Genomic DNA, 26,854 nt, shown 5'->3' on the forward strand with positions numbered 1-26,854 from the left:
AGGAGCCCCAGGTGGCTCTGAAGCAGTCGTACCCCACCCCGCAGCCCTTTCAACTACACTCATTCTCATCTTTGTGGATAATTTCAACCTAATATAAATACTTTGTAATCGGGGATTTTCTTAGGTGGAGGGTAGGATTTAGGAATTTGTCTGAACAGCAAATAATAAGTTACTTAAATTCCACTTCCCAGTTGGTGCAGCCAGATGACAAGCAGTGAAAAGCGAGGAAGGGAAAAGCGCTCTCAGAAATGCCGGCTGGGGCCAGGCAGATTGGGAGATGCCACGGGGACGCACGTGCATGCTGGGGTGAGAGCTGTCGGCAGAGCGTGGCCGTGCTCTCGCCCTTCGCCTGCAGACGGGCGCCCGAGCGGCTCCTCCTTTCTCCCCGGGCTTAGGAGAGGTCCGCAGCAGCCATGTTGCCTGCAGAGAATGTCACTGTGTGTTCGTGGTGGCACACTGAGGCTCCAGGGCCCATTGTTCATAATGTTCCTGTACCTTAGGTGTTCTGTGCAATGGTGGGCCGTCCCCCCTTCTGTGGTGCGGGCAATGACGGTGACAGCACTGGAGATAAGCCGTCAGAAGATGGAGGAGTTAGGGCTTTCTCCTCCGCTAAGCAGAGGGTGCCTCTTGCAGCACGAGCGCCCGCCTGCCCCTGGCGAGCGCCAAGCCTGCCCTCCTCAGGGTCAGGCCTGGGCCCTCTCCTTTCGGTCTGCCCAAGCATCTGTGTCACATAAAGAAGACGGGTTGTCACAGAAACTATGTTAGTCAGCCAAAATATAGTTTTCTCCCAACTAATAGCCGTAACGTCTGTCCAACAAGGGGCAAATTCAGATCTGGAGAGCACAGCAGGGACTGTGCTTGTTAAGTCCCACTGAAAGATGAGATTTGAAGGAGGGACTTCTCACCCATCTGTACCGACTTCATAAATACACCCCATGTTGTTTTGTCACTAGATTCAGGTAATCAGTATGTAGTAAATTGCTTTATTTTAAGCTTTATGTCTCTGAGACATAGGAGAGGAGATGGATAGCGTTATTTTAAATGTTCACCTTACCCAAAGGCCATTTGTTTCAGCTATCTGCTGAAAAGGTCGAGGGGATGAAGTGATGATGTTGGGACCATTCTCCTGCTTCTCACTAATCCTGCCTGAGGACTGAAGGACCACTGGGAGTGCGTCTTGTGCGTGCTGCCTCTTTGAAATGGCGTCGCCTTTGTATTGGTGATACATCGCCATAGAGGTCCTCTATATCCTGTACTGCATAAAACATCTCTTAAATCTACAGTCTGACCATGGAGATCAAATTAGTTTCTTCTTACACAAAACCCAAAAGGCTTTCTTAGTGAAGAGTGGGAAGGGGACAGGATACAAGTTCCTGGTAGTGACTGATACCTTGTCTCCTGTAAAAATTTTAGCATCTAATCTCTACACTGTTTAAAATCTAATCCTGAATGTTTGCATTACTGCTTACACAAGAAATCTGTTAGGATGTTATTTACAGCTATTATAAACTTTCACAAGGCTCAATAATGTGTAATAATCTAATCTGTAAAGCCATTAAAGGGTTAAAACTAATTTTATGAAAAGAGATTATATGATCTTTATCACATGTTGTTTATCTGATCAACAGTTAACAATTTAAGACAGTATTATCCTAGTAAAAAGAAGATTTGTTTCAGATACTGACATAAACATCCCCTCATAATAGCGGCTTTTCATTTACTGCATTGCAATGTACCATAAGCTTAAAGGCACAACAGCTTCTTTGTGTGTCTCAATAATGCTTGTCCAGAGTGATGTCAGTCAATTTTTGACCTATACAGTCTGATGTTATTCTCAACAATCATAGAATAGATTTTTTTTTTCCTTTAATGAGTGAAGGATATGCCAATAAAATCCTTGAAAATTATCATATTCCTTGATGGTGTCTTCCTCTGGAAGAGCAAGGTATATTACCCACATGGACATTTCTGCAAAGTCATTAGGATCTTTCATCTGGCTTCTACTGGCTTTTGTTGTTTCCTTGGATTTTTTTTTTTACATACCATTGGGTAGTTAGAGGACCAATTCTTTGTAGCTGACTTTCCAAACACTTTTGTAACTTGCCATTTCAGTGGGATAAATAAACGCTAACAGTTAAATAGCACTTTCTAGTAGAGGTTGAAAAAAAAATTGTGTACATGAAAAGACATCTTAGTGGGAGCAAATTCTGAATTCCATCTCCGTTATGGCACTCTGGAGTCCCATAGATAGCATACAAAAAGTATACAAAGGGTCTGCCCCTTTGTGCTCCTTGGAAACTGTTCCTCCAATGTAGAAAAAACCCTGTAGAATGGGCCAGGGTTCATGGAAGGTGCATGTAATGCCTGCGGGTGCGGGGGTTCGCTCTCCTGGCACATGGAGTTGCGGAGCTGGTGCTGCCGCTCCCCGTGGGCTCCTCGGGGGCGCAGAGGCAGCGCTCTGATGCGGGCTGGCACACCTCTGACACGGGCTGGCACACCTCTGGCGTGGGCTGGCGCACCCCTGATGTGGGTTGACACACCTCTGATGTGGGCTGGTGCACCTCAGTGGCGCAAAATGATGTGCTCAGCCTCTCATGCTTTCCTGACGGAAAAGGGGGAAAATCAGTTTCCTGGAGGAAAAATGTCTTCCTGAGCGTTTAATGCAGCATAGCTTCTCAGCATCTGCCACACAGGCTTTGGTCACGAACACAGGGTGAGGCCACTGCGCTCAGTCCTGCGCACATGGTTAAGTGCAGGGAGGCTGCTAAGTGGCTAGAGGAAGATTTCCATCATCTGCCGTTGAGCCCTTTTGTGCCCAGCCCAGGTACTCTGGAGCGATACCGGTGAATAGTCCTCAGACAGTAAAAGGTTGTTAGTTTACTCTCCAGCCTCAAAAAGTGCTCAGAATGGCTTACAGTACCATTGCCGCTAGTTACATTAAACTTCTGTCCTTACTGCCTTTCTAGCAAGCATTTTGTGTGGCACTCAGATCACCTTGCTTCCACGGAGACAGTAAAGAAATGCATATGCTGCATGAACTCTGTATGGAAATCACTTTGTGTTTCTGTAATGCTATTTCTAGATTACTTTTATTCATATAACTCTAATGCTTCACTGAAAATTAAACCACTTTTAATTCTTTGTATTTTTTCAGCTGAACACAGTGTAACAGTAGTACTGTCATTAAGCTTGCAGAAGCCCAAACTTAACCTGGATAGAGTTGGACTTCCGTATGGATCCCATATTCCCCCCTCGCTGTCATTTGGGGTTTTTTGAGCCACGAAGTCCCTGCAGCACAGCCCCTAAGCCCCCCTTGGAGAAACATCTCCAGAGTGTAGCTGCCACTGCTTTCTTTGCCTTTCATTGTGAACCACAGAAGTATCACAGAGGGTGGCACTATGCAACCCAACCATTACCAGCTTTGGAGTACGCGCTAAACGCATGAGTGACAGCAACTGAACTTAAGCAAGCCAAAGGTCCAGAGTATACAAGAAATTTAAATTAGAGATGGCCGAAGTGGGAGGGAAATTTGTTTTTCTTCTGTCTACCGGGTATTTTACATTATATAAAATGAATACTAGATGATAATTGCCGATCTGGTGTCTGGTATTGATTTAATTCAATAAGCAGCTTCACCTCCACCTTTTGCATACACTTGCCTTAAAATATATGCATTATGAAGACAGTGATTCAAAGTCTTTAGGAAATCAATATCAAGACAGGATTCTGTTCTTCAAATATTGACAGCGGAATAACTCTAAGAAACAATGACAAACAATAAAAGCAGGGATAGACAAAATTAAGGCTGTAATCCTATTGTAGTTAGGCTCTACAGAAGTCTCAAAATAGTTGCCTGATATTGCATATAGCTTGTGCTTGTGTTGACTCCTTGCTGTCAGAATTTGCATATATCAAATAGTTTGTGTTGACACCTTGCTGTCAGAATTTCTGGTTGAAAACCGATGACCATTGAAATGAAAAGCTATTTTTGCCAATGATTTCTATACCGTTGGCTGTTTCACTTGACGTTTTGCCAGTAACTTGCACAGATTTTTTTCAGCCATGAGTGCACACTGGGAAGTTGTAGAAGGGTATATGTAGGCTGTTACCATTAACATTGTTCCCGCCGTCAATAGTTTCCCTGGAACTAAGTAAAACTTACATTGAAGCCTGTAATGTTACAGTATTTAAACTGAGCAGCTCTGTGTGCTAATTTATTGTGATTTTGTAATGGTAATTTTAAAATGCTTTAATACTGGCAGCTGAATTTCTTGCACATTGAGTGTAGTTGCAAGAAGTTAAAGGATGTCTTTTATGGAATAAAACATGTTAAAGTTAGTGCAAATCATACTGGTTGCTTAGTTGATACGGATCTGAAATCAAATTGTTATGGATAGTTCAGTACTGCCACATGCAAGTAATACTATGTTACTAACATTCATCCAGAAAAAAATATTTTTAAATGCCATTCAAAGCCCTAGTCTATTTTGATTTTCTCACTCTCAAATACCTGAAGACAGTCCAAAAGTCTAGATAATGAGTAGTGAGTATCCACTATGTAGAGACGAGAAATTCTTTTCAGTAGGTGTTCAAGTCTTATCAAATATAACTCTCTCAAGTATTACCCCACTTGTAAATGTCATTAAATAAACCAGAAAGATTTCCTTTTCATTTCTGTCTTTCATTTTTTCAGTTTTAACAAGTGCTGAATTTCATGAGGATGTCAGTATTGGACCCAAGTGAAATGTTTGAGAGCTCTATTCATGTCTGACAGTAGAAAAATCAGAGTTAATGTTTTCCTTGAATGTACTGAAAATCTCTTCTACTTGACATATTTCTGTATAATTTTTAAAAGGAGGAAAGCTTTGAGCCTCCTGTGTCTGGGTGATGTGTCCTAACGGTTAAATCAGTAAGTGGAAGTTGGGTGGCAGTCGTTTTCTGCCTTTTGTCCGCTTTCACCGTGGCTGCGACTGCAGCGCTATCTGTGCGCACAAGCGTGCTCACAGCGTGTTTGCTGAAGCAAGGCTTTTGTGGGATTTAGGCAGAGAGGTGCCTGAATGAGTTGTAGACAGGAGATGGGCATTCTGCAGAACAGGGTGGGTTTGGATTTCTCCTGGATCATCACTCCAGCAGTTTTGTTGTTCCTTCATTATTCTGTCATTTCTTTTTCTTTCCTTTAGTCGGGAGGGTCATTTGCTATGTTCATTACTTCTGGACATTTAGAGCAGGATCAATATTTTACTGTATCTGTCCAGGTTTCCATTTAGAAAGTAGGACAAAGAAATTTACAGCTTTTATTTCATATGCTTAATAAAACTGAAAATGCTGTTTTAGAAGTAGCAGAGGTCTTCTGTATGTATTTCTACTCTACATGATAAAAGAAACAGAAAATACTCATCACATGAAGATTAATGAGCATGCAATAGTCTATTAGTAACGGAGGAGGATTTTAACTAGTAGGACTGGCCAATTTTAATTGTCCATCTGTAGCCAACAGTCTTTGATGTTGGTTTAGAACAAATTGGAGTACCTGGGACTTTGCAGAATGCTAAAGGAGGGATAGATTTGTGCCTGTAGTTAAGGGGGAAGAAAGGAGAGAAGCACCAAGCAAGGTTCTCATTAGCTGAAAGCTCGTTAGCTTGACATTGATTTCAGGCAAACTAATGGAAAAGTTGTTAGTGAGAAAAAAATTGAAAGATGTAATGCAATCGCAAAATATGCTTGAACAAGGCAATTTGTCATGAGATTAACAACTTGGACGATAATGGTAATCAAGTGATCATATGGCAAAATGAGTTCATTGAAAACATGTCATCGTTTAACTTTGCATTTGGCTATGTTTGCCTGGGTAGGAGCACTGAGGACTTGTTAGTAGTCAGAACAGTAAGAGACACTGAAGGCAGACAGCTCAACCTCAGCTCTCATGACAATGCTGTGGCATATGTCATTAATGCCCCTTCAGGTACATTTTTTTTAAATTGCAAAGTTGATTTTACATTGTGGCTGCGGAGCTGGTACTTTGACATCCATCAAACATCTTCACTCTGTGTATTGAAAAAGCATGATTTGGTGTGAGAGGAGAGTAAGGCACTCTGTCTTTTTACCAAGACCCTCAGCCAGATCTGGATGCCAAAGAGGAATTACTTTCACAGGTAGTAGTATCAGGTTTGCCGAACCAGGCTTCCTTAGACCTCTATTAAATTTAACTTGAAGAGTCCTGGCTGGTAGTTCAGAGAGGGTTTACCAGGAGTTTGTAGTTAGAAGGCTGCAGTCTCCACATTCTGCTATGTTTACAGCAATGTTCCCATTCCTTTCATGTCTAAATGATATTTAGAAGCTGCTAACAGACAATTTCAAGTGAAAAATCATACACAAGAAATTAGCGACAAGAGTGATTAGTATGAGGTTCTTTTTTTGGAGCGACTGCCAGAGGAATTGGTGAATGTCCCATGTCTTATCAAGAGCTACTGCCTTTCCGAAGATCTGTTTTGGTAAAAGAGGTGCCACTTGCTTCAGTTCAGGAGGAAATTGGTGCAACGTAGTGGTCTGTGGTATGTATGATTAGACTAGACAAATGCATGGTCACTTTTGGCTTGACTTTTGACTAGTAATTTCTTAAAGCTTCCTAAGCAGACTTAGGTACCTTCTGTCTCAGATCTTCTTTCCATTAAAATTATTTCTATAGTTTCATGCTTGTGAAGGAAGATATCACTGCTTTATTTCTTTACTATAAGCATCTCATTGATACTAACAATTAACAAGCTAAATCTGCACCTGACCACAAACAGCTGATGAAACATTTCTTTTAGTTATCCACTATATTCCTGATAGAGACAATCAATAGGTAAAATCTATGCAAATGTGCAGAGTTCAAGTGAGGGCTATCCTGAACAGGACTTAAGCTATGCACCCGCCTTTGTGCCAAATTTTTCAGGTTTTTTTTTTTTTTCGCCTGTAATGAATACATGTATTTTGTGCATTGGAGCATGGCACAGGGCCTTTTGGATGGCAGGCTCTTCAAGAAAGAGGAAGAGAGTTTTAATCACAAAAGCAGGAACTTCAGTCAGAGAAGTGATTCTGCACTTTGTTTCATTTGTAAATGGTGCGTATTGGCTTTTGTGAAACAGAACTCGGGTCCAATTCAGGACAGCGCTTCATAGATTCTTTACGTGGGGCTTTTTGAGTCTGAAATAGTGCACATGAAAAGAGAAGGAGATTGAACATAATTTGTTCCTACAGCTAGTCTAAGATTTTTTTCCAGTCAAGATTCTTTCAGCATATTCCTCTTTGTTGAGCTATAAGCAGCTTTTAAAATAATAGCATTAGCCTATATTTCAGGACTTCACTGGGTGTTCCCAGCTATGGTGATTAGTTACAAGAAACGAGAAATGCATGTATTGTAACCTTTTAATGGCTATGAGAGACTTGTAAACTAAGTTGAGATTTGAGCAATTTGTAGATTTCAAAATGAGCTGTAGAGTTCATTGAAAAAGAAAAATGCATCATTGAAATTCATGGTGCCACTTTGGTTTTCTTTGCTGAGATTTATCATTGAAAGCCATATTGCTTTCCCTTTGCCTTTATTTAAAGCTCTTCAATACATTGTTTTTAAGGTCCATTTCTTTTACAAGCTTTTCCTTTCAGCTTGCTCAGGGTATCGGGTCCTATGAACATCTGTTTGTGCCTAAAATCAGCCAGGACCTGGACTGTATCCTGCCTCCCTACTCCCTTTTGTTTCCAGGGGCTATTGTTTCCGATTTCATGCTATCAGAGGGGCTGCATGTTTTCCTGTGTGAAGTTGTCAGAGAGATAAAAGCGCAGGAGCAGGGTCACATTTCGAGGGATGGGCATGAAAAATTGGTAAAATGTATCTTGAGGGCCACCCACAAGACTTGCTTGAAGAAACTCAGAAGTAGGGAGTAGAATTATAATTTTAAAATTGTGCAAATTCCAAAGTGGAATAAGTGGTGATGAAACAAGTATTTAACTGGCAGAAATCTCTTCGTCAGATTTACACTGAGTTGACTTATTCGTCTTAGGTAGCTTGAGAGTCTCCAGTTGGACTTCGTTAGAAACTGCCATCATCTTCATTATGGTGCCTACCCATGTCTCTTCAGTACAAGATTGAGATACCAGAAGATGTAAAGCAAGTGTGTTACACCTTTCGGTCATCATAACACACATGGGAAAAGAGAAACATTAGTGGAGGTGTCTACCTGTCCAAAATTACCAGTATGATACGAGACCTGCAAAGAATACAATAAGGATAGTAATGATAGAAAGACAAATAGTGCAGCTTAATTAACTTAATGAAATCCAATTTCCGGGAAGAAAACATGATACTAGGCTTGTAACTGTGGCTATGGTTTATAATACTGTAAACCATGATTAACCAAAACATCCTTTTGTCTCACATGAATTCCTGAAGCGGCACCCTAGTTTGAAGGATGCAAAATAATTCAGTTGGTGGCAGGAGGGAAGAACATCTGCAGTTATGCATATGGCTGATTTAGTTTAATAGAGCATACACTCACAGCTGCATTAGCACGGTGGTGAGGGGTTACGTGTATTTCTCTGAAAGTACTAAAAGGCTGGTAAAAGGTTCTGTCCATCCTTAACGTAGTGTCAGTGTAACTAAAGCAATGTCTTGCTAGTTCATATATCATATGATCTTAACTGTTTTCATTTAGGTCTTGACTAGATATAAAATGAAGAAAAGTTTTTTAATAGTACTGGTTTAGGTCAGTGACTCAATAAGATGGTTACTTTTATTTTAGGAGCTTGTAATGAGAATTTTGTTAAAGTGCATCCCAAGAAATCAAATGAGATATGTAAGTTGTATTTTTTTCCATAGGCAACTGATAGATAAGGGATACCGAGCAAGGCATTATGTGCTGCCGTATAGCTTCTGAGTTAGTAAATTATGTATGTGATACAAATCAGTCTAATACTGGAATTTTAAGGGAATGTGTTTTTTTCTACAGTGTTTTTCCAAAGATTAAGTCAATTATTTTTCTTAAATGCATAAATTATTTGCACTTTAATATGAGAAACTATATATACAGCCTGGTTTTTGTTGAATTTAGCAACATTTTGGCTATAGAAATTCAGGGGGGGCACTAACAAGCAGATTTTTTTGCACTTTTGTAATATAGCAGAAAAAAATACTAGACATATTTTGAGAGTATGGTAATTATTGAATTTATATCCTTTATGGTGATATTTTTAGATTAATTTGTTTATAAATAGAGAAAGAAGAAAGCAACACACTGCAAAGTGTTTAACAGTTCTGTAAATGAGTTTAAGTAAGAGCACTGAGTGAGTATTTTTAAATAAGAATATCACTTCTTAGCGCTCATATTTTAGAGGTTGTTGTAGCATCCGGTGACCTCGGCCAGGTTTCTGGGTCCCACTACAGGAGCAGCCGCGGGGGCAAGGGCGACGTCCCTTGCCAGCGCACGTCCTGTGGTTCCACGTGGACCTTCCCCGCAGGACTGCCGGACTGGGGCCAGCGCTGCTCTCGTGGTCCCCATGAGGTTTGTCCTGTACAGCAAGGGTTACCCTAAGGGTTATGCAAGACACCCTCAGCCCCAGATTTGATGTGTGCCTGTGTGCTCTCATTTAAGGTCGGCAGCATAGTGTGCACGTCCTCAGACTGGGTGTATGCCAGCGCGCGTGAGGAGGCACTTGTGCAAAAAGTCACACAAGCACAATTTCCGTTTTGGGCGGAAAATGATTAGATGTTCATTTACCAGCACACTGACAACCACGCTTTCATATTTTGCGTCACATCAAGTATTACAGAGAGGAATTTTAACTTCTGTTATGGATACTGCTGATAGTGTCCATTTCTGGTCTTACAGGTATAAATTCCTTTTGAAATCACGACTTTTTTATACCAGCAGTTTTCTTCGGCATACCTGTCTGTTTTTGGGCGGGTAAAAGAATTTACTTTGTTTAGCTTTGTCTCAAAAGGGAAAAGAGCAAAGGCTAGAGTAAAAATTAATAGCACATCTTAAAATCCATTACAACATCTCCCTTTTTTCTGACTAAAAGTGAGTGAAAAAGGCCTCTCTAGAGGAAATAAAGAAGAAGTTATTACAGCTTTCGCTTTTTTGTAGAGTATGAAAAAGCTTTCTGTATGTTAAACAGTCTTGTGGACATCTGGCATGATTGGTTTTAATCTGCTGACTAAAAAGTCAGGATTAAATCTTGCTTTACACCTCTTTGTATTGCAGTCAGTAAAGTGACAGAGCTGCTCTGAAACAATGGCACTACTTATTCCACCCAATATGCCATGTGGTAGATCACCCCCTTTTTCAGCACCACTTCTCTGCAAAGACAATGAAGCATCTGGTGGGGTTTTCCTGTGTCCAAGATATTTTTTGTCAGTAATTTCACTCAGCCGGTCTGCTTAGCTCTCCCTTGGTGCTACTTTTTGAGACAGGGTTTGCCAAACCCAGTGGCAAGAGGTCAGGAGGCCAAAGTGATGAATTTTTATGTGCCTGTTCCTTGTGTTTCTGCTCAGTCATGATTCTTTGCGCGCTGTACTGCCTCTGAAAGGGAGCCACAGTGAGCAATTTGTCCTCCTGGGCTGGAGAGAATGGGGAGGCAGATGAGTTAAAGTAGCATGTATGACTCCGGACAGAGACGCACACAAATGTTTTCTTATGGCGGAACAGAATACTCCTGTCACTATTCAGCGCGAGAGGGACTTGGGAGATTTGTAGCCTGTTGGCTTTCGATCAAGTGACAAATGAATTTAACAGCACTTAAAGATACAGTGAAAAGAATAGCACTTCACGAACTAGTCCACAGCTGTTAGCTTTAAAATGATGTTGTGTTAACACTTTTGAACTTGCATTTTTCCCTCTCTCTGCATAATTGGGAGCTCTCTGTATTTCTCAGCATGTTTGAATCCCATTTTGCTTTAAGGAAAAAATTTTCATCTGTGTTTCAGAAGGTCTGTAGAATATGCTTTCTGGTCGTTTGCCCAGTTGGGCCCCCATTCCCTCCGGATGGATCATTGGTCCGTACAAGCAGGAGGACCGTGGAAGCTGCATTTCTGGCAGAGCTTTCTGTCCTCTGTCAGTGGTGCTCTGCAGCACCCAGTGGTGTCAAACAAGCTGGGGATCAGCATTTGTTGCTGCGTTAAATCCCTCTGGATCCCCAGCCAGCACTGTGAAGTTGCTGTTCCTCCAAATCCTCCTCTCTCTCTGGTCAGCCGCATCACTCTAGTTGGTCAAGGGCCGCGTTGCAATTTGTTGATGGTCAGCAACTGAGCTTTGGGCCCGTTCAGTGGAGGTGGTGTCCTGGAGGGAATTCTGGATATTGATGTATTGCACAAACTCTTCATTCTTACACCATCAGAAACCACACCAAAGAGGATGCAAATCTACCTTTCCAGAGGTGGTGAAAAGAGACAGTAAGTAGAACTTGCCGCCCTGTTTCCTGTTCTCCACATTGACTGTTTTACCCCACAGCTGTTTCTTATGTGTGCCAGTCTTTTTATTGGGTGTGGTGTATGTGTCATACACATACTGATCTCTCAGTCCATCTTACCGTTTATCAGGGAGAATATAGTAAACCTTGGGTCCACACCTTGTACAGTATTTTACAAAGATATCTTTCATTCATTTTTATTTTAATGTGTGAATAAGTACTCCTGGAAATAGGTGAACTCCATGATGGTCTGCGTCTTGTTCAAGAAGCATAAGCCTGCCGATCGGCAGTGTGCCTCCTGGGCAACCTGCCGCAGCCCCACAGCCCAGCTTCTCAGCGTGTTCAGAGTCGAGGTGCTGCTGCAGGCAGCTGCGTGGCAGTAGCAATGGGAGAGGAGGACAGTTCAGCAATCCCGCCTCATGGTTCTCTGAGCTATTTGAACATAACTAGCTAAAAAAGATTATTTGAACATACAGGCTGCAGGTCTCATACTACATTTCAAAAGTGAATAAAGGAGCAAATTATGTGGAACCAGACAGGGTGGTACCTCGATGAGAAATTAATGAGACGTAGCAGGATGAAAAAGAGTAGAGTCAGGGAGGCTGGACAAACAGAGAAAGGGGAAAAATACAGTAAGGAAATCGTCCACATGTTGCATCAGCAAGACATCACCTGATCAGCCAACTTTTAGTCTCACTGTAACACTGTACCTCACATTCCTGTTATTAACACAGTGAATTTCTCATTCCCAACTTGTTCAGGTCAGAAAACCAGATACAGTGAACTGGAAATTATTTTCTTATCACATTTACTCCCTTAAAAAGTAAAGTTGACTTAGAGGAAGGGTGTTCTTTTCCCATAGGCAGGAAACAGTGGAAGACTATCAACATCTTTCCCACTTTGCCGTACATACTTGTGGTCATTTGGTGAGGTGGAGGGCACACATCCATTTCACAGTTGTGCTTAGACTTAGCAAGAGCACAGGCCTGAGGTGCCGGCAGCCCGGAATGCACTTATGCCCCGTGCAAGTCACTTTCCTCTTCCAGGTCTCAAATTCCCTCTTTGTTTAAGGGACTAATTATTTTTGCTATTATGCATGATAAGAAGATTAAAAAAGTTTTGTACTTCTCCATATTTCTCACTTTGTGATTAAAAGTAGCTAGTGTCTGCCTAAAGGCATATAGCTTTTAGGTAGATAAGTGGCTTGATTTCAGAATTGCCCAATACTTCATGTTTTAAAAGTCAGCTCCAATTTTTATTTCTGAGGATGAGCTTAATAGAAGTCAAGTGCAAAAATACTACTGAACAGTGTATTGGGTGTGCATCATATATTACATAGATGATACCTGCTGTTGCAAGTCTACTTGTGGAAGCCAAAGGTTCATACTCTTCAGAGGCTAGGCCTTGAACTTGAGCAATGTCACACCATTGTTTTGCACAAAACTCCCCATTAATTTAAAGAGCAAATCCTGAATTTACTCTTTTTGGCGGTCCTAGTTGGTGGAACAAAATATTGCATGGGAGTGTTTCTGAGGCTTTCTGTTTCTTCTGAGTGAAGTAACATGGAAACACTCTGCTGTGCAGAGCAGTTGGCAGCAGCCGTGACCCGGCAGCGCACACTCTCGTCGGTCCCCGGCAGGCCGCGTCAGTAAGTGTGCTCCCTGGGACCGTGAAGAAGAATAAACCTTATGGACTCCAGTTATTTGGAACCCTGCAATGTCCAACTCTGGAAGTGAGTCAAGAAGCACCAAAGAATTTAGTTAGGTGTTGGCTTAAATTTTTACAGCTTCATGTTACTGCTCCCATGTTTCATTTCTGACAGCTGTAAGAAACCGTTAAATGTAGAGGTAGCAGAAACAATAACACCACCAGCACAGAGGCAAATGTTACCACTCAAAACAAAGGCAATTGCAAGGCACACAGGAGCAGATGGAGTTCACAGGCTATTTTGCTTTTTAAATGGAAAGAAATAGAAGGTTCTTAGTCTGAAAGTTGGATAAAAGCAAGCTTAGCTATAAGGAGAGAAGCTGCCTCTTACTTCATTCCTCCTGAATTCAAGGGAACGGGGGATTTTACATTTCTCTACAGAAACAGATTTACATCACAGATCCTGTGTGCTTCACCAAAGTCTTTGCTTAGCAGAAACAATACATACAGTTCTCTGCTTAGTCAGCTGGAGTAAAAAAGAGGTAAGTACTGTGAAGGTTTCCAACAAGGAATTTTTTGAGCTGGTATTGCTGTTTGGCCAAAGCAGAAAAAAATAATGGAAGAGAAGTAATAGAATGTCTGAATAAATCTCAAGGGATTCACACATTATGGGACAAGACAACTTGTATACAGAAGATTTCCATAGGAACAGTTGGGCTGTTCCCGTTCCTGTAATTATGGAAAAGCAAATCATTGTCTTTGAAAACTCCCCCAGGACCCTACTTGACATCCAGCAGTGATGCTAAGTAACTTAAGAGGATGGACAGGAGAAGGGAATGGATTTTTCTAGCAGACTGCTTCGAAGTTCCAGATCTTCTAGTGTGGTAGGGTTTATCCAGATCTAATCAAAGTCTTGAATGCATTTGAAACTTATTATCCGTGTCAGCAAGTGAATTTAAACCGAGAGCTTAAAAAGGGGGCAGGAGAGCCCTTTACCTGAAAACTGCACCATTGCCTGCAGAGGCCCTACAAAGTTTTGTGTTCCTGGTGCATGCGGATGCCAAAGAACTCAGGAGAAATTGTTTGTGAATCAATATGTAGACCCTTAGCTGAACTCAGACTTGGAGATCATAGTCAGGAAAATGAAACAAGAGAATCCAAAAAGACGTGGAACCTGAGCAGCAGGAGTCAGATAGAGAAAACTAGAAGCTAGCTGCTCACCATGGAGGTGAATATGTGTGATGGAAAAGGAGTTCTGCCCTGATTTGTTAGTTCTTAGAGATAGGTACACCTGGGGAGGGAATTAACAGTAATTAAAAAAATTAAGATCTATTTTACACCAGTATTGAATAAGAAGAATAGTTACAAAACGGGGGATTGTTACATTTGCAAAACTGTTTAGGACAGAGCACCACAAAGTCTCTAATGAAGGTCTCTCTCTCAATTTGTCAAAATGGGGTGTGGGAAGATTCTGTGGGGAAAAATTTAGGAATGTGAGAAACTATTATCCCTTATTCTTTCTCTTTGGATCTCTGTAGGTGAGCAAGTAGTAATTAATGTTCTGCTATTTGATGGGTACTGATGAAAATTTAGATTTAAATCATCACGTACAAAGTAACGGCTAACTGAACAAACTGCTTGGTTTCAGAAGAAAACAATGTTTAGGATAGTTAGCCAAAATTAGGAAAGTCAGATTGAAACATCAGAGGTTTATACATTAAGCACAGTGTCTAAGTAGCTGAGTTAGGTTACGCTGAGCATCTAATAAACAGGTTGGATTTTATTGCTGCTAAACATGTAACAAATGCCAAGAAGGATTTCTTTCAGTTGCCATCACAAGTATATGTTCTGGGTGAAAAAGGTGCTAGGAGGCAGGTGGTAGCCACAATGTAGTGGTCCTGTCTCCAGGGACAGAGTGTAATAGCACATTCTTTCCAAGAACGAAAGGTTGGGCGTTTGACACTTTCTTCCAGATCTGTGATCTCAGAGAATCTTAGCGGCAAAGGCCTTTTGGACTTAATTCAGATTCTTTTCTGAAGAAGACGAAAAGAGAGCCGTCATTGCCACCAGCTGTTGGCACGGAGGAAAGCTGCAGAGGCAGGGAGGGCACAGCCGGCGACCTCGGAGCTCTCTCCAGACCTGGGGAAGGGCAGGTTGTTCTGCGGGTGCCTGGCACCGAGCTGGCCGCTCCTGCCCGGGCCGAGGGTGGGCTGGGGCTAGCGGTCTGTGCTGAGGGCTAGTGGGACTGTGGCTCTGCTGCCTCCCCTGCAAACACAAACAGAAATCTCACCCGTGACTGCAGAAGACAACTCTGTAAGAACTGGGTGTTGTCTTCAGCAATAATAGAGCAGGCAAGAGAGTATCACCGACAGAGCAGGCAGTTACGTGTACCGCCAGACAGAGGCTATGCCATTAAACTGGTCTCTGTTTACTCAGTGCAGTACCTGAAAAACTAATGGACATGGTTTTGCACTGCCTGGCGCTAAGCTTTGATAACATTGTCACGAGTGATCCAAGTTTCTGGACAAGAAAATGCATTTCACGATGAATTAGTGCAGCTGATGTGAAACTGAGACCAAAGAAATGCATGTTGTTTCCAGCCGAGATCGTTTATTTTAGGAACGCAGGAGATCTTTGGGAGAATGGGAGCAGGAAGATAGGGTCTTAGTGCAGAGCTTTTTTTGTCACAGATGCTACCCAAAGAGGAATTTTAAAACCAAAATATCCCTGTGCCACAAATCAGCAAAAGGGTCATGCGGTGCAGACCAGGGTACTACTGTAGGGCTTGGGCAGCTTCTGGGCCAGGCTTTCACAGGTGGTACAGTTGGTGCTGCTGTAAACTGGCTGTGAAGTTAAATCAGTCCTAAATTGAATACAGGCAGCAGCATCATGTAATTTGCATTGATTTGCCATCAGAAGATGGACAGCATGCATGCTACATAAGCAACGTGCTGAGAGGAAAGATGGGAGTGGTGGAGGTGGCTTTTGCTCTCCATCCCACCCAGCCCCTCCTCTGTCTCTGCTCCCCTGGGCATGAGCTTACTCCTCTGGGATTGTTCAGAGAGAAAGTAATTTCATGTATTGATACTTTAAGGAGCTTCTCATTAATACTTTTTTATATTTGTCAGCCAATGTTTATCTCACTGCTGAGTTAAATTCCTGCTCCTGAAAAGTTATGAGTATTAAAAGCATAGTAACTTCTCTGAGACATTATTGCTATTTACATGCAGTTAAAATTAACACAAGTTAATATATAGTCTAAGGGATATTTTTTCAAGTAAAAGTGTATGTCCTCTCAGGTGGGTTTTGATTGCTATACATTGGGGAATTTAGCTCTATCATTTCCCTAATTGTTTGCAGCAGCTGTATGGCCAAATACCTCTGCACAGTTGTGAAAAATTAGCTAAAATAAGTCTCCATTTCAGTGGCAGATAGATTTTAATAATGTTACCTGTCCCGTACCTAAATGCACCACTCTTAGTGACTCAGAAAGTTACGTTTAACTTTGGTTTTCTCACTTGCAAATTTTATTTCTCTTACATCACATGATTTGGTGAATTTACTGTTAGTATATTCCCAATACCCAGGAAATCATATCAACCCCTCAGAGGTAAGGAGGAGCCCAAGTAAGACAGATGTTCCTGTTATTCCCAAAGTAGCAAATATCTTACCTCGCTGATTGTTTCAAATACAATTTGCATCCAGATAATAATAAAAAAGCATTTGATTATCCTAATTTAATAAGTGTCAGATTGATTTTGGGTTTTGAGCAGCATTTCAGAAGAAGTATTTCACTATTAGATGATACATGTACCTCTGTCTTTTCTATCCTGCCAGAATCCACAGAGTATGTAACTGGAATAAAATGAAATATCATAAATTTAATTGATTTGGTTGCTCATGTGCTCAAGACCTTATTTCAACTGGCTCGTGTTAGCATTCTTTAGACTCTACACTTCTCTCCTGGCACTTGCAGCAACAAACACTTCTGTTTTAATCGATGCGGCTTACTGGAAATTGCAATTGCAACTATTGCTGAACATTTTTAAATCTAAAGGAGCAATTAATATATTCTTCTTTGTTGGGGGTTTTTTTAGGAGAAGAATTCAAAGTAATAATAAGTCCTAAGAAGAGTATTCAAATCATTGGGAAAAATAATACAGATCTTTAGAATCAGTAGACAGAGGCAATAGGAAAGTTTGAGTCTGTATGTGCTTGGCTAACACCTTTTTAAAAAAAAAAAAAATTGTTGAAGTAATTACAAGCATGCAATAACTCAGCTCACACATCGAGAGGTGGACTCAGGAGTCTAAAGGATGTTCAGAAAGCAGGAGTGCAAAATCAATGAAAAATCAGCTGCAATTTTCAACAGAGCACTGCTAGCAGGAAACAGTAGTACGGTTCACAGCTGCTCAGAGCGTTTCCGTATAAACACAATATAAAAAGCAATTATGTAATATGTATTATATAACATTGTGTGTCTGTGGTTTGTGTATATAACACAATTGTTTAATGTCTTTATCCCCTTTTACTCTAAGTATGCTGAAATACAGTCTAAAAGATTTCAATGTGTTGTGTATATATGGCAGGAGATGTATTTTGAAAGTTCTGTTTATGCTGTAAATCAACAGGCTTTCCGTTTCTGAGGATTGCAGAGTTTAGAAGAAATTCCGGATTTGTCTCTCGTCAATATAAAAAACTTTCACTCCCAGCTTTGCATAACAGTACATTTTTATTATGTTCCAATGCAATTATCAGAAAAGTTACTGCTATGTTTTACACTTCAGTACACATAACTTATTGCAAAGGATTATTTAAAAAATACTACGAAGCATCTACCTGTGTGGACAGTATATGTGAAAACAGGAGTAAGACACGTCTGTGTTTGCTAAGCAAAGGCTGAATACTGAGTTCTCTCTCAGCTCTGAATACAGCTCTCCTGCAAACTTTTTAACCAAATCTTGTTTCCAAAGAAAAAAGATTTTTTTGAAAAGATAACTTCGGTAGAGTTTTGATATCTGATTTCCCCTCTTCTGACTTTCTAAAAGAGGGCCTTTGAGGGAATACCCAAAAAAAGAAACAGTGTGTTTTCATAGCATTTTTATTTTCTTTACAAGCAACAAAAAATCCCTTCATAAGTAGACTTGTCTAAAAAGGCATATGTTCCCGAAAGTTTTCTGCTTGGGTGACTACGACTTTGTAGAAATTGAAAGGAGGAGGAAAAAAGGAGTGCTCCAGCTTGTATAAGAAATGAACCTTTGCCCAATCACTTTTTGTCCATGAATAAGGTAACTTTTTGTGGGTGTGAAATTTGAAAGCAATAAGGTATGTGGGTTCTTTCTCTGTATTGGTTCTCAAGAGTCGATCGCGGATTTTTTTTCTTTTAGAGCGGGCCTGAAGTTGTGAGATAAAGCAGCTCAGAAAAAAAAAATGTTCTCAAGCAGATGCCTTTAAGAGACAGAAATCATGAATTTCTTGAATTGCAACCACTCTGGGGGTGGCTACAATGACTTTTTGACAGTGACAGTAACTCTGCCTTGTCTTTTCGAGCCCTTCTTTGGCCCATTCACTCTGGAAAGCTGCTTAAGCGCACTTAAGCGCATTAGCATTTGGATGCTTGGGGACCGTATTGACCCTCATTTGGAAAGTTTAAATGAGTGAAAGATGGAGCGATTTGTTAGGGCTTTAGAAACCAGCTTTAGAGAGCGGCGGGTTTTCCGCTTTGGTTTGTTCGGGTGCTTGTTCTAATCTGGTGCACTGTTTAAAGGCAACCAGACTGATTTGTGACACATGAGCCCAAGGCGCTATTTTTTGGGGCTTGACCCGATTAGCTAATCTGTGCTTTGAATTTCAATGGCTGGTATCGGAGGGAGCTCACTTTGGGAATGGCTCGCTGGTGGATTAGCTCACCCGTGTCCACATACAGACACAGATGGCAAAACGGTAATTACGTGTCCAAACAGACAAAAGGGATCCTACGGTACACGGTGGATGCGAGGGAAGAGTTAGTAGGTCTGTGTTTAAAATAAGTGGTACCAAAAGCGCAGCTTCCCTGATGGTCCAGTGTGCCTCTCCTCCTCCCTCCCAGGCAGCGTTAGGTTTGACTAGCTACTGCCAGCATCTTCCCTCTCTTCTCCCAAGTCTTTCAAAGAAACACCTTAAAATTCTGCAGAACAGATGAAGTTCTCAAAGGGCAGCCTACATCAGTGTCTGTGTGACCAGTACTCCTTTCTCCAGTGAAAACTCTAATTTCACAGACACCTAAGGCCACGTTGGTGCCATGAGTGTGCCAAGTTTTTTAGGATAAAACCCAGAGTTAGATATTTGTAATCCATAAACTTGGCACTGCTTTGGGGGGGGAGGAAACAATCAAGAAAAATTTGTCAGGAAAGGACATCGTTTATTCAGTAAAACGGGGAATTGTTCAGTTCACAGACTTGAAGAAAAACATCAGATTAGTATTTTATTTTTACTGAATCACACTCAAGTTATCCTTTAAAAATGAAATTGCTTAGCTTGTTGCTTTTTGTTTGTACTGTGGCAACACACAAGGGCCTTTATCAGGGATCATTTTTTAATGTCCTTCTATCAAATGGGGGCAAAAAGTCCATTGACAGATTGTTTCCATTCTAGCACTGGTAACCTCAGCTGACATCTAAAATATTTGGAAGCAGATGGATTTTTGTTTAAATACATGTTTGGCATGTACTTCTTCCTTCAGAAGAAACTCAGAATGGGGAACTGAGAAGTAAGCTGTAGTTCCATGGCATTGTGTCTGACAGATCCTGCACTTCTAATAGTGAATCCCAATATAAGTATTTCTCTTTGTGAGTGAAAGAAGCATGTAGTAGGATGTGAAATTCTATTACCCTGTTGCCTCAGAACATACTTATTTTATAAGTGAATATTATGCAAAATGAAATCTGTTGCCTAGCCATTATGAAAAGGAATGGTACCGGCAGAGCAGGGAAGTGACCTCTTTGCCTCTTCTTGACTGAGCTATTTTCTTCAGCACGCTTTTGTTTAAGAACCTCTAGCAAAATAAGCTTTTATTCAGGAGGATAGTCTTTGCCAATATCCTTATGCAGGGCTGTGCATAGATCCTATCAGCAGCTTGTGCCACGGCTGTAGCAAAGGATGGTGAACTGCCTCCCCGGTGTGGGTGCTCATCTTGGCCATTTTCTCTCTGTCTTTGAGTAATGCCAAGGTTTTCTCAATTCTGCTTTCTGTCTTCAGCCTTGTGGTTTCCAGCAACCAGGCTGATGGGCTGGGGTAGCACTGCACACCATCCAGTAGCTTTGCCCAGGCTGGATAACTACAGAGCATTTTGTGAAGCCTGCCTACCCCACAGTTAAGATGTAGTCTGTTTCTGCATTTCAAAGTACTTAACATGCTTAAAGCTTCACTAAAAGTATAGGTTCAGTGAATCTGAAGTGTTTTTAAGTTAAATATATGCCTAACTGCTTTGCTAAAAGCTCCAGATTTTCACCTGTTACAAGGCAACAGAGCAAGCCCTTTAAACAACCTATTCTGTATTAACCTCGAGGTCAGCTTTGATTGCCATTGAAACTGGGCCCCAACTGGGCAAAAGGCAAATGAATGGAGGCTTGACACTTCCTCGGAAATTCATACCTCTATGCCTGAGAAACTGTTGATTTATAATATGTTTTAGATACCTGGTCCTCAAAATATCTAGAGATGTGATGTTGTCTCTTACTTAAAGGATGATGCATGAGGAATTTGCTATCCAGAGTAAGCTGTGAAACTTATTGTTCGATTGTGTAAGAGTTGCTTGGACTTCTAAATTATACTTGGAACATTAATTTGCAAGGCCGAAGTTTTTGCAAACAAGAGTTAACGCACAGAACTGTAGTGCCAATGTAGTTATCAGCTTTTAAGAATGCAGTGCAGAAACCGGTAGCGCTCTGGAGTCATTATCTGTAGGAAGTGGCTTTTGAGGATGTTTACAACTAATGTGTCATACAGTGTCAGACTTGTGAAAGAACCTGTGTGCATGGTAGTAAGTTAAATGAATATTTGCCTTATCTGATCAATATTTTCTTAATATTGCCTGTTTCTCTCCAAATGGTAATTCAGTTTATTGTTTTAAATCCATCATGAGTGGAAGTGACTTAAAATTAGCAATGCTTTGTATTTTGACCTACAGCAAATTGTATTTTCAGGTGGACATTGAAGATACATAGGTTGATAAAATTCAATTAAATGTGGCCTTATGTTGCATATAAACTGGTTTCTCTTTCTCCCTTTGTTTTTTTTATTAGACACTATGTGCAAAGGCTACAATGCAGACTATCCGGGCAGCTGACACAAATGAAGTAGTCAAGCTAATATTTCGTGAATCTGATAATGACCGAAAGGTAAACAACTTAATGCCCTCTGTACCCCCTGTGTAAATAGAAACGTTGTTGAATGTTCACTTTCTTTTCTACAAAGCATGAATATAGTTGTTTCAAACTGATAATTTAAAGGGAGGGGAGGGATATAGATTGTCACACCTAATGCTCAGTTAATTGGATCTTTTTAAGTGATTGCCAGTCAACCAAATGGGCAAGCTGACAAGGAGCTTTAGACGTGTAGAAATGTCGTGTAGTTTTAAAGGGCTGCATGTCTCTAAAAGGGTCACTTCCAGCAGCTGTGTATTAGGTAGCTGAGTCCAAGAGCTTTGCTGACCTTTCTCCTCTATGTTTTTTTAGGTTATGCTACAATTAGAAAAGAAGCTCTTTGACTATTTTAATCAAGATGTATTTAGAGACAACAATGGCACTGCGGTAAGTTCGTTGCTGAACACTTCTGAAGGAACAAGTTGGAAACTCACATACAAAATGTGTTTCTCTACCAGTCCTTTATCCTTATCAGCCTTCCTGTCTGCAGAATGAGGAGAGATAATTCATCTAACACAATAACTGCCCCAAATTTCCTCCTCACTTAGCCAGTTATTTTGTATACAGCTTCTTAACTTTGGCATCTGTTTACCTTCTTTTTCCTAGAAAAAATTGTCAATTAAATATATGTGACAATTCACTTTTCTTCTCCATCTTCTGGTCTGCATTTCTTCAAGCATCCTGTTTCTTTACTAGCTCTTCATCATGCAGCATAGTAGCTTAGGAAAAGTCCTTAATGCAAAGCTGTTCTGAAAATATCTGGGTCTTCTGAGTGTGCAAAGAACAATAGAAATGCATGAATAAATAGAACAGAAAGCTCAAACCCTGCAGCAGACTGGCACTGTTTGGGCAATCATATAGGGCTTCGTAAGAGGAGGAAGCAGACAGGGAAGACTAATGTTCTGATTTGTCATGAAGACTAGAGTTTTTCTGTGGAGAATGGTTTTATATCTTCTTTAAGGTGATTTTATTTCAAAATGTAGCCACTTCCTTTTGGAAAATTTTGATATCACTGCTTGCAGCTTTCTTAATTTCATCTAAAGGTTCCTAGGAGTTGTGTATCTAAAGGAAAAACGTTAAGCTTCAAAAAAAAAAAAACCCAAACAGTTATGCACAGATAAAAATTTGGAATGTGCGTATTGCGTGTGGGAGCCTTATTGTGGATGTCATGGGCCAGACCCTCTGCTTGTGGAAACTGGCCCAATTTCACTGACATCAGAAGAGCTACACTAGCTTGTGTCACATCTTGACCTGCCTATGTGTGCATAAACAATAGCACTGATATGTTGAATATTCTGAGCTATATAAATAGAGCAGGCTACACTAGACAAAGAAAACCTTCAGAAAACTTTGTGTGTTCTGCGGAAACTGTGTGTGGCAAAGTCATTTGTGCAGACTGAGGTTCCCCTTCTTTCTTCAGTCCTTTCCTCAGCATGACTGAATTTTACCTTCCTTCCTCATACCCGAAATAAAAGAAGACACGGGATTCATCTTCTGTATCTCAGCTTTTTTGAAAACCCCTTCGTGTTTGCCCTAGTCCCCACCTCTCGCTTTTGCCGCACTCTGTACCAATTACACAGAGTGCCTGCTCACACAGCTTATTGCTACTTTTTGCATAGGGATGGGATGTACACAGGATCCATGACTCTCCCCTCTCTCTCTTCTGTCCTGCCTACGGCTAATTCTCTTGCTGTTTGTAGACAACCAGGCTGTTTGGACGGTTGTCTGCAGGGATCCAGGGCAAGGAGGACAGGTGAAGCCCAATTACCTTCTCTGGTTTTAAATTGACTTACACCTAGCAGGTTAATTCGATGTAAGAATCTGAGATATCACTCATTTGAGCAACCTGGTCTGGTGGAAGGTGTCCCTGCCCATGGCCAGGGGGTTGGAAAGAGATGATCTTTCAAGCCCCTTCCAACCAAACCATTCTATGACTCTATGATGATTCTGTGGTTTCTTGAGGTCAGAAGAGTTTGATGAGTCAGGCTCATGAGGAAAGTGAAGATCTGTTTCTCCCTTCAGGATCTGTTGACATCCATCCTGTTCGTTGGGACTGCTGTCCGTTCTTGCGGCATGTCTTTCATGTGTGGTGTGTGTGCTCACTATGGGAAATACCTGTCTAGGCGACATATCTGAAAGACACAGTTACAGTGAAATAAGTTGGTTTGGGGTTTGTTTTTTTTAAATTTACAAGGTGAATGCATCCTTGGGAAATACATAATGTTTCTTTCAGTGATGTTTTGCAGTTTTGGGGACATTTAATTCAAAGTAGTAACACTAATCCCAGTTACTGTTTCCATACCAATCCCATTCCTGTCCCAGATTTTCCTCTATGTATATTATCATAATAATTTTTGTAGCTTTTTTTAAAACAACTCAAATGCTTGTCATTTTTATTTTTTCCCAGTATATTTCTAAAGCTGAGCAAAGCTATTCTTGTTGCCATTTACCACATCCTAGTGGTATTTCAGATGACTGCTGGTTGACTTTACCTACATGGATGTGGTGTGTGAAGGCATAGGCAGAATCCCACTTAAGCACATTCCATTTCAAAATCAGCAGTCATTTCATTCATGCATCAAGAAGTGGGAAATCTTCCAGATCAAACATGGAAGGAAAAGATAAACGATATAATGAGCCATTGGAGATAATCTAATCTTCATGGTCTAGTTAAACACGCAGCACCATGATCACTAAAAACAAACTACCTATCTAAAAGGATAAATGTCTCTGTGCCGAATTCAACCCAAAAAATCCATCGCATCCTTCATCAACCGCCGGTCTTGTACCAGCCTGACAGAAATTTAATTCAAGCTGGCTCCTGAAAATAATTATTGTATTTTAAGAGTAGTAATCATTGGTCGGGACATGATTGAATGTGTCCATGCCTATTGACTTTTTCTATGATTTATAGCTTTGTTTAGTCGATATTCCCATCGAAATTGTATAATTAATTATAAGTGGGGCTGTCAGGTCTGCAGGATGGAGTGCCCTGATGAGTATTTGGGAAGATTAAATTTTCCTTAGCTGTACCAATGCAAGGCTTGGGAATTTTCACAGCACTATGGCTGTTGGATAAAGATGTTTTCTGTGTGTTTAGCAACTGCTTTAGTTCAAAATCCATTGATTTTTCTGAGGGTATTTTTTTTTATCAGTGTGGTGTCTCTTCAGTAACATTGGAATGTGTACAGATGTGACAAGACCTGACAAATATTTATTATCAACAGGCTACTTTATCATTGTCCATACACAGTTATTCCTTCTTTTTTACATTGTAATCAACAAAAAGAATCTTAAGATATCTTTATAAAAATGAGTATTTTTTATGAAAAATCTGATACAGATACAAATTATCTGTTCAACAGAAATTCAGTTTGAAATGCATACAATAACCTGTCAGGTCTCATTTTTCCAAACTAATTGTAGCTTATCCAGACTTATCTGTAGCTTATTCCAAAGTTGGCTTAGCAATTACCTGTATTTATTAGCTTGAAGTGCAATGACCATTCTGTGTAATTTTATTTCAGAAAGGAACACCCAGATTGATCCAGCTGTGTAGTGATAGAAAAAAGAGAAAACCTATTGAAAAGAGCTGTAGCAATAATGCGAAACTGTCTTAATATTTAATCCATATGTTCTGAATTATACGTCAGAGTTATAGTATATCAGATGAACAGATGGACCAGGGTGTAACTCCCGTAACCGTAACAGAACTACCGTGTCCAGGTGCTACGGGGAAGGGTGTTACAGAGCGGCGATAAGAAAGGTGGGACAAGAGGAGGTGCAACACAGAATCACAGAATGGTTTGGTTGGAAGGGACCTTAAAGCCCATCCAGTTCCAACCCCCCTGCCCTGGGCAGGGACACCTCCCACCAGACCAGGTTGCTCACAGCCCCATCCAACCTGACCTTGAACACTTCCAGGGATGGGGCAGCCACAGCTTCACTGGGCAACCTGTGCCACTGCCTCACCACCCTCACCGGGAAGAATTTCTTCCTAATATCTCATCTAAATCTTCCCTCTTCCAGTTTAAAGCCATTGCCCCTTGTCCTATCACTCCCTGCCCTTGTAAAAAGTCCCTCCCCAGCTTTCTTGTCGGCCCCTTTAGGTATGGGAAGGCTGCTCTAAGGTCTGCCCGGAGCCTTCTCTTCTCCAGGCTGAACAACCCCAACTCTCTCAGGCTGTCCTTGCAGCAGAGGTGCTTCAGCCCTCAGATCATCTTCATGGCCTCCTCTGGACTCACTCCAACAGGTCCCTGTCCTTCTTGTGCTGAGGACCCCAGAGCTGAAGGCAGTACTGCAGGGGGGTCTCACCAGAGCGGAGCAGAGGGGCAGAATCCCCTCCCTCGACCTGCTGGCCACGCTGCTTTGGATGCAGCCTGGGGTCCGGTTGGCTTTCTGGGCTGCCAGCGCACATTGCTGGGTCATGGTGAGCTTCTCGTCAACCAACACCCCCAAGTCCTTCTCCTCAGGGCTGCTTTCAATCCATGTAGAGTTTCATCTTAGTACCAGATAGATTCCAGTTTAAGTTGTTGCTTTTGAATTAGAAAAAGCTTAACACCTCTGATCTTGATGGCAGGGTACAGTCAAGTTGTGCTGTACAGCACTGTTGTACCCTCCTGCTCCAGAGACTTGCCCATGAACGATTAGCAAAGAACAAATGAGGGTTCTCTAATCTGAACTGGTTGCTTACTCCCTTCAAGAGGCGGCAGTCCCCAGCTGGGAAGTGCAACCATATCCCAGCCATCCCTCTTTTGTGTTCCTGCTCCTGACCCACCCAAAGAGCACAAGGAGCCCCAGCACAAGGCAGGACTCGGGGAATGCCCAGGCCCTCTGTGTAGGTGTCCCAAGTGGGTCTGCAGTGCTGTCTGCTCTTCCTGACCTTACGCTGACTCACCAGTACATTACTTACACACAACTTGGTCGTACCTTGGATTTGCCAGCTCTCAAGTGATAAAAATCAGCATGCCGGTGCTTTCAGGAGAGTAGCAGTGCGCAGGGAGTTCTTGAATAAATCTACACTTTTACCATTTTCTTTTCAAATTCCTGAATCTTTTATGATAAATCAGGCTATAAGTGTTTTTTTCAAAATATCTTGTGTTTCAGAGTTCCCTGTTAAATTTCAAAACAGTCAAAAGAAAAGTAAGCCCGGGCTAATTATTTAATGAAAAAATAATAATCATAGAATCATAGAATCATTATGGTTGGAAGAGACCTCAAAGATCATCAAGTCCAACCGTATACCAAATGACACCATGGCCACTAAACCCACTAAACCATGTCTTGAAGCGCCACATCTAAACGTTTTTTGAACACCTCCAGGGATGGTGACTCCACCACCTCCCTGGGGAGCCCGTTCCAAT

At 41.3% G+C, this 26,854-nt stretch overlaps 1 protein-coding gene across 1 annotated transcript in view; it reads left to right on the top strand.

The window, feature by feature from the left end:
* Positions 1-26,854, top strand: part of INPP5A (inositol polyphosphate-5-phosphatase, 40kDa) — a 94,269-nt gene that overhangs the window by 30,910 nt on the left and 36,505 nt on the right. The window contains exons 3-4 of the mRNA XM_009703050.1: positions 21,372-21,467; positions 21,804-21,878. Coding sequence (XP_009701352.1) covers positions 21,393-21,467; positions 21,804-21,878 — 150 coding nt within the window. The 5' untranslated portion in view covers positions 21,372-21,392. The remainder of the gene's footprint in view (positions 1-21,371; positions 21,468-21,803; positions 21,879-26,854) is intronic.

Source organism: Cariama cristata, unplaced genomic scaffold (genome assembly GCF_000690535.1).
Source record: "Cariama cristata isolate BGI_N322 unplaced genomic scaffold, ASM69053v1 scaffold16686, whole genome shotgun sequence".
NCBI lineage: Eukaryota > Metazoa > Chordata > Aves > Cariamiformes > Cariamidae > Cariama > Cariama cristata.